This window comes from Corythoichthys intestinalis, chromosome 15 (genome assembly GCF_030265065.1).
Source record: "Corythoichthys intestinalis isolate RoL2023-P3 chromosome 15, ASM3026506v1, whole genome shotgun sequence".
In the NCBI taxonomy this organism is placed as follows: Eukaryota; Metazoa; Chordata; class Actinopteri; order Syngnathiformes; family Syngnathidae; genus Corythoichthys; species Corythoichthys intestinalis.
This window is the reverse complement of record NC_080409.1, coordinates 48390096-48398737: the sequence shown is the minus strand read 5'-3', so window position 1 is coordinate 48398737 and position 8642 is coordinate 48390096. Positions and strand designations below refer to the sequence as shown.

The following is an 8642-nucleotide window of genomic DNA, read 5'->3' as shown; positions in this document are numbered from 1 at the left end:
TCGCTAAAATCGAGCAAAATTGAAAAGTAACCAAGTGTTGCTTTAAAGAAACACTTGGTAATTTTTCAGTTTTGGTCGATTTTAGCGACAGCAGTGGACAAATGCGGTACTGTTTTGCCTGAAGGAAGACTGCGTTTCCCATGAGGACCAGCGCACACCCGCACAGTGTCGTAAAATCATCAATCAATCTCCCGGTCGCCTGCAGATGGACAAAACAACATTTCTGTTTCCAGTGGCTGTGTGAAGGATGAATAGTAATCAGGTAATGAATCCAATTGTGGCTAAACATTAGCATATGACGGTTAGCAACCGTGTGGCTAACCTCATCACCCTACCCGAATTCATCACCGCTGACGAGTTCAGTTTTGGGGTTTGTGATTGTTTGTAGTACGCCACATACTACCTGGTGCACACCAGATAGATTCTAGTGCGCACCACATACTATCTTGTGCACAACAGATAGTTTTTAGTGGGAACCACATACGATCTAGTGCACACCAGATAGTTTCTTGTATGCACCACATACTATCTGGTGCGCATCAGATTGTTTCTAGTACGCACCACATACAATCTGGTGCGCACCAGATAGTTTCTAGTACTCACCACATACTATCTGGTGCGCACCAGATAGTTTCTAGTGCGCACCACAAACTATTTGGTCCGCACCAGATAGTTTCTAGTACGCACCACATACTATCTGGTGCGCACCAGATTGTTTAAATTTATTTCATTTCTGTCGATGTCGCTTTAGGGGCGCCGTAGGTTCCCTTGTGTGATGAGATGATGATTTAGATGCGGACGTGTCACAGCACTTGTAATAGTAGAGTTGAACTTCACTCTGTGGTAAACATTGAATTTACCATGTCACATAAATTATGTCAGGATTACCACAAAAAAAGCTGAAGCAAGCACAGAGTAGAAAATGCAAAATGGTAAAAGAGTCCAAAACAAGGTATAACGAGGTTTTTTAATGGGCCAATTAGCACAGTTCACCATCAGTATGTGTTGCCACTATATTCGCACACATTGCCATAGAAATGTGCATCTAAATATAAGGAACAGAAGGTATAAAGGGGTCAGAGAGTGGTTCGAACCCCGTAAATGAAACGCGCAAGACCGACCTCCCAAAAATCAGATTGCCAATATCTGCCATAATTTCTTTAATTCCCTGAGTGGTGTTATGGATGGTTGTCATTGCACCTCATTTTGTGACAAGTTAATGTACTACTACTTGGTCACAAAATATGCTCTAATAAGGATGTTATACCACTGTGAAACAGGCTTTGAAAACGTTATTCCAATCAGCATTCGTTTTGTAAGTGTATATGTGAGGTGAATGTTAATTCATAGGTGTCCAGAATTTGTTCTTGCCGTTAAATCGAGCATATAGCACCATCTGCTGGTCAAAGGCAGGATAATGCTAGATATACAACCCATAGCAAAATGTCACCAGTGAATCACCAGTCTCGGACGAGCACTAACTCAGACATTTTATCATGTAGAATAAACTCAGATAAAAAGATTGAAAAAATAATGAAATAGTTCAAAAGTGCAACTCTTTAGCATTCAGAAACACTAAAAGAAATGACTAAAAACATTGTGGTGGTCAGCAAGTGCAGGGAAATATAAATTGAATCACTCCATTCTGAGGAAAAAATATGGAATCATGAGAAACAAACAAAGAAATAACAATCAAAACACATCTCTAGTATTTGGTAGCACCACCTCTGGCTTTTATGACAGCTTGTAGTCTCTGCGGCATGGACTTCATGAGTATTCTTCATTAATTTGATGCCAACACTCTTTGATTGCAGTTGCCAGATCATCCTTGCAGGTCGGAGGCTTGCTGTGGACCATTTTTTTTCAATTTCCACCATAGGTTTTCAATAGGGTTGAGATCTGGGTTATTTGCAGGCCATGACTTGACTGGATGAGTCTTTCTCCAAGGAATGATTTAACAGTTTTAGCTCTGTGACATGATGCATTGTCATCTTGGAAAATGACATATTTTTAATTGAAGGGATAAGAAAGTTGTCTAAAATTTCAATGTAAACTTGTGCATTTATTGAAGATTTAACCACAGCCATCTCCGCACTCCCTTTGCTCCATAGCATCAAGGACTGAGGGAATTTTGATGTTTTCTTCAGGCAGTTATCTTTGTAAATCTCACTGGAACAGCACCAAACAAAAGTTCCAGCATCATCACCTTGTCCAATGCAGATTATTGACTCCTCACACCTTGTCCAATGCTGATTCTCGACAAGGTGATGATGCTGGAACTTTGGTTTGGTGCTGCTCCAGTGAGATTTACATCGATGAATGGATGAAGGGTTGTATGGTATACCAGAGAACGGACATTAAGAATTCTGCGTCCAAAATGTCATTTTATAAAAGCAAAGTAGTAATTTTACACAAAGAGATATGTTCGTCTCTAGTGAGATTTGTTGATAAAACAGCGACATAAAGTTTGTATTGTCACTTTAGTTTCGTGATATTTAAGAAATTCAGGTTACTCTACATTAAAATGTTATAAAATTCTGATGAATAAAAGTTTTTTGTCCCCCAATTATTTTTCTACTGAAACGTACAGCATGAAAAAAAATACATCTAAAAAGAATATCAATGCAAGTATATTTCTTTTTTAAAGGGAAAATATTTTTTTCTTGATCATGATACTTAAAAGTTATAACAATATGACAAGGAAAGTTTTCCATTCATGTTTTTATTTCCTGATTTCCATCCAAACATTTACGTCAATGACTTTACTACTGCTTTAGTGTTTGTATGAAAATCACAATGGTGTGTAGTTCATCACTAACTCGAGTTCTACCATCGAAAACATACCGTTCATTTGACAAAAAAATAAGAATAAACACTTAATTTAAGAACTTATAAATCTTCAGTTGATATTACCGTTACATTTCATAATATCACCTTCATTCAATAAGACTTAAACATGTAGTGTTAAAAATATACTCTTAGGTTTTTGTTAATTTTAGCAATCGTTGAATGTCAGGCTCAATATCAATGGTGGGGAATTTTCTGCTGTATCTTTTAAACGGCTCTCCCTCGGGCGCTATGAGGAATTTCTCAAAGTTCCAAGATACGTCCGTCCTGCTGACGGGACTCCAAACCAGGAATTTGGGATCCTGCATGAGGTGGTTAGGGTCATCACCGGGAAAGGGGAGTTTTTCTTTGAGATAGGCAAAGACGGGATGTGTATTTGCACCATTGACGTCACATTTCTCAAAGATGGTGAAGTTGGGCTGAAATCCTCCACCTGGACGTACGTGCTTCAGGGAATTTAGGATCTCACCATTGCTACAATTCTCCTGGAAGCACATAAGCAAGACGAAATGTAATTTGGATTTCCTGTCTGTAAGATATGCTTGATTGTATGACCATTATACTCTGCGGGTTATACAAGTTTGCTCTCCCACAGCTATTATGAAGAATACAGTTTTAGCCCATAATCATGTGCTTACATTTTTATTACCGGCAATTGCTCACATTCTACTGATAAATAGATACATACACATGTTGATTCATCACACAACGTCTCAGTACTTTTCCACCAAGCTACTTCGAGTGCAAATGTGTGTTCAAAACAAAGTTATCTTGCTCGCTCAAGAGTGTGACTGTTAATTTAATCAATGACTAGAATAAGGAACTTGCCCGATCGAAACTGCCACGTTGGACAACAGTGTTGTAACTATATTCTGCCCAGCAACAAGCCCTAAATAAAAGTCAGCAGCGCGGGGAGCTCTGAGAGAGACTTCGATGAGACGCTCTTAGTCACGTTGCCCGATCTCAGACCTCTCCCCAAACTGCAGCTTGGTAAAAGTCTACTCTCTGACTCCTGCCTCCTTGTGTCCTGCCTTTGTCACCTCGCTCTGGGTCAACAGCTAAATTGAAGAAGGTGTTTTAGACCCAACACTGTCCTATCATCTGCTTCATTTGTCTTGGAGACATGTTCTGATCCAAACCCATTAGAGCATGCCATAGACTCCACCATCAGTTGAAAAGACAGCTGCCACAGAGATTGCGCCACGCCTTCCCGTTGGGGGCCAACCCAGGCAGAAGGTTGAGTTGGCTTTCACTGTGATAAGCTCAAACACACGCTGTGTTCTAACGCCGGATTTAGGTGGAAATAGGACGAAGGTTTTACTGCATACAAGAAGGCAGGAGTGTCTCAAGAGTGATTTGGTTGAGGATTCAAGGGAATTATTATATTAAATAGCACCATGCATGCACACACGCAATTTGAAACGTGGGGAAAAAAAAAAAAAAAAGGATAAAATTAGTGCAACTCTGCCTTTATATATTTACGTAAAATGAACGATAACTGCCCATTTTTTGCTTTTAGCCAAGAATCCCGACTGTTTTACGTTTATATGTATAGAAAGTCCGCGATTTAAGCATTTACAAGAATTTTCCACTTAAAAAGCTGTTTCGTGACTGCCGCCATGTTGGATTACACGGTACCGTAACTTTTGCTTGAAATATTTACGTAAAATGAAAGAATAATGCCCCTTTTTGCTTTTAACCAAGAATTTTGACTGTTTTACGTTCATATCTGTAGAAATTCTGCGATTTAAGCATTTATTTACAAGAATTTTCAACTTAGAAAGCTCTGTTTCATGACGGCCGCCAAGTTAGATTACACGGTACCGAAACTTTTTCTTGAAATATTTACGTAAAATGAAAGAATAATGCCCCTTTTTGCTTTTAACCAAGAATTTTGACTGTTTTACATTCATATTTGAGAAATTCTGCAATTTAAGCATTTATTTACAAGAATTTTCAACTTAAAAAGCTCCGTTTCATGACGGCCGCCATGTTGGATTACACGGTACCGAAACTTCTGCTTGAAATATTTACGTAAAATGTACGATTAATGCCTGTTTTTCGCTTTTAACTAAGAATCTAGACTGTTTTACGTTCAAATCTATAGGAATCGCGTGTTTTAAGCACTTATTTATAAGCGGTTTCAACTTTTTGGGTAATGATTTGTATCTCTACACAATAGCGGAACACAACCTAAATAAATTGTGATTATTTTACGGCTGTCAAACGATTAAAATTTTTAATCGAGTTAATTACAGGTTAAAAATTAATTAATCGTAATTAATCGCAATTTAAACCATCTGTAAAATATGCCATATTTTTCTGTAAATTATTGTTGGAAGGAAAAGATAAGACACAAGACGGATATATACATTCAACATACGGTACATAAGTACTGTATTTGTTTATTATAACAATAAATCAACAATATGCCATTAGCATTATTAAAGCGATCCATGGATAGAAAAACTTGTAGTTCTTAAAAGATAAATGTTAGTACAAGTTATAGAAATTTTATATTAAAACCCCTCTTCATGTTTTCGTTTTATTAAAATTTGTAAAATTTTCGATCAAAAAATAAACTAGTAGCTCGCCATTGTTGATGTCAATAATTACACCATGCTCACTCATGGTACTAACCCATAAAATCAGTTGGACCCAAGCGCCAGCAGAGGGCGCCAAACATAAAAAAACAAGTAACAAGCGGGCATTACACTGTACTGTCATTTTAATCTGTTTGAGCGAGGCATGTGCGTTAGTTGAGTCAAATATTTTAACATGATTAATTAAAAAAATTAATTACCGCCCGTAAACGCGATCATTTTGACAGCCCTAATATTTATCCGTTTTTGTGGGAGCATAATTTTGACCATTTGTTAAGAAAATTGTAAAAAAAAAAAAAAAAAAAAAAAAAAAAAAAAAGTTAGCATTTTATAGCATTTATGCTAGCGGACTTTTGCTATATACGTAAGTTAGCCAGTTGTCCTTTTGTTGTACTTTGATCCTCATATATTTGTTTTTTTATACCGTTTAAGGCTCAGCTCAAGTATTTTAATTCTTTTATGTTCCTTATTGGATTACTCGATTATTCGAACGAACTAGTTCATCGATTAATCGACTAGTAAAAGCCCTAATGTATATACATCTATTTTAATAGATGTTTTCAAGCACTTCAAATGTAATAATTATGATAAGTTTTAAACATGTTACTGTCCCACCAAATTATTTTCAAACAAGAATGTATTAGAAAAATTTTATATTAAAACCCCTCTTAATGTTTTCGTTTTATTAAAATTTTTAATCAAAAAATAAACTAGTAGCTCGCCATTGTTGATGTCATTACACCAGTGCTTCTCAATTATTTTCTGCTATGCCCCCCCAAGCAAGACGTAAATGTTTCGCGCCCCCCCAAACTCTCTGCCGCCACTGTAAATAGTATTATTAGTCTATAAAATTACTATTATAAATACACATCTGCCTAATATTGTGTCCTTTTTTTCTAATAAAGAAAAAAAGTAACATAGATCAAATTATAATAAAGTATAACTTTATTAACATTGTTTTGTTTGTAACAGAGAAGACTTGACGTGCATCAATTTGCCTGAGTTAAAAAAAAAAAAAAGTCACATTCAAACTGTAAAAATACACTCAAGGTACATTTTTGACCATTTGATACAGAAAAATAAAATGTAATAAAATCAGTAAATAATAACAAATTCAAATTGATTAGAAACATTCACTCATGAGGACAATATGCCAAAAAATTTGACCGAAAAAACAAAAATGAATAAAGGAAAAAAAGAGTGTCCTTGGACAGAAGGACAGTTTTTATTTTTGCTGCTCACACTCAGTATTACCTCCTTTGCAATGGTGTGGAGTCATTTTGCAATGAACATGCTAACAATGCTCACTGGTTTACTGATATAACACTGACAAAGCAGGACAATTGTTGGCAATATTCGGCACGTTTTCGCTGAAAAACAATCAAGCGGCTTATCAATGAGATTGGGGTCGAATGTCTTTAAGTGGCGTCTTAATTGATTTGGCTTCTGGCGGTCCGCTATAATTATTTTTAGACACAGTAAACAGTCTTTCCTCATCACCCACAGTATTAAAAGTCAAAGCTAAAAGGCAAACGGCACGAACAAAGCGCATTCTCGGCGGCCGAGGTAGAACCGTAGGTGAGGGCAGTCGTCGTGACGATCCCAAGCCGAAAATGGCACTTATAGGGCGGCGGCGTGAGAACCGGACAAGACAGTGGGTCGCTGCGTGAGTGAGTCCGGTCGGAAAACGGCTTTTGAAAATGGCGGCGGCGCACTGCTCTTCATATTTGTTTTCTGTGTGATGAGTGCTCTTCCTTAGTTCAAAAATACTGCACGCACTCTGAAAATGAGAGCGCCACTGCCACCCACTGAGTGGATGCGCAAGTACACTTTATTCCAGTACGGCAGAAAAAAAAAAAAAAAGCATGTTCCCCGAGGTCACACGCGCCCCCCCTGGCATCGCTCTGCGCCCCCCCAGGGGGGCGCGCCCCACTATTTGAGAAGTACTGCATTACACCATGCTCACTCCCCAAACCCATAAAATCATTTGGACCCAAGCGCCAGCAGAGGGCGCCAAACAACAAAAAACAGGTAACAAGTGGACATTACACTGCTGTCATTTTAATCTGAGCGGGCATGTGCGTTAATTGCGTAAATATCTTAACGTGATTAATTAAAAATCATTAATTACCGCCCGTTTACGCGATAATTTTGACAGCCCTAGATTATATAGATTTTTAAAAAACCAATTTAGCTTTTGTTGAATAAAATTAAGGTGATTCTGCATTCGTTCCTCATGTATCAAGTTTCTGATGTGAAAACTGAGTGATTAGCGGTTGAAAACTTCAGTTGAAAAAACTCAGTTGCTATTTTGGGCAAAAACTTATATTGATGTTAGATATTGCTATTAATCCTTGAAAAATATAGCTGATGATCTCTGCATTTTGTGATTTTTGTGCATCTAGCGTAAAATTTGAGAATTTTTTTTTTTGCCATTTTGTTTTGTTTTACTTGTATTAAAAAATAAATAAAATTTAAAAAACTCGTGATTTTACTGGGAAACGAGTTTGATTTTTTTTTTTTTTTTTTATGTCACTGCTCATGGAGACTAATATAGACTCCTATATGCCCAAGGGAGGTGCCTGTTTTGGTTTAAAGTCACTAGCACTTTTGGTTTTGAAAATATTTTCAAAAAATAGGCCCGCTACGGATTGGCCCTGAGTCCTGTCAACTGATCGTGAAGTCTATGAGCATGCTTTTTTAACTATTCAGTCTAAAAATGGCTTTACTTTGGTGTTCAAATCAATTGTGGAGGAATTCAAGAGGAAACACAGCACAAGACTTGATTAAGCCGCTCAACTAACCTGATACCCAAACTGGTTACAAGGGAAGGCCAGGACCACCAATCGATGCGGATACTTGCTCTGAAGCAGCTTGAGCTGATTGAAGTCCTGGCTGGTGGTACCTCAGAGCGAGGCTACGTTCTCTATCAGAACCACCCGCCCGCGGTACACGTTGAAGTCCACCGGGTCGCCGTCCAGCGTTGTGGCCCTCAGGTCATAGAAGGTCTTGGCTATGAACGCCATCCTCAGCAGCACAGGGTTTGCACTGGAGCGAAGTCGGACCACCGAATAGGACCGGTTGTCACATGACTCAATTGAGTAGTTCGGGTCAAATGACTCTTTTTCACTGCTCGTGATGACAAATGACCTCCCTGTGAAACCTGAACTCACTCTCCATTGCATTTCAATG

The 8642-nt window shown here is 37.9% G+C and overlaps 1 protein-coding gene across 1 annotated transcript; it reads right to left on the bottom strand.

Moving 5' to 3' along the window:
• Positions 1-2760: 2760 nt before the first annotated feature.
• gpx2 (glutathione peroxidase 2) lies at positions 2761-8635 on the bottom strand. The gene is made up of 2 exons (XM_057860157.1): positions 8255-8635; positions 2761-3332 (listed from the first exon to the last, which is right to left on the bottom strand). Exons 1-2 carry the CDS (start codon positions 8633-8635, stop codon positions 2979-2981), a joined length of 735 nt encoding a protein of 244 aa, XP_057716140.1. The 3' UTR covers positions 2761-2978.
• Between the last annotated feature and the right edge of the window lie 7 nt (positions 8636-8642).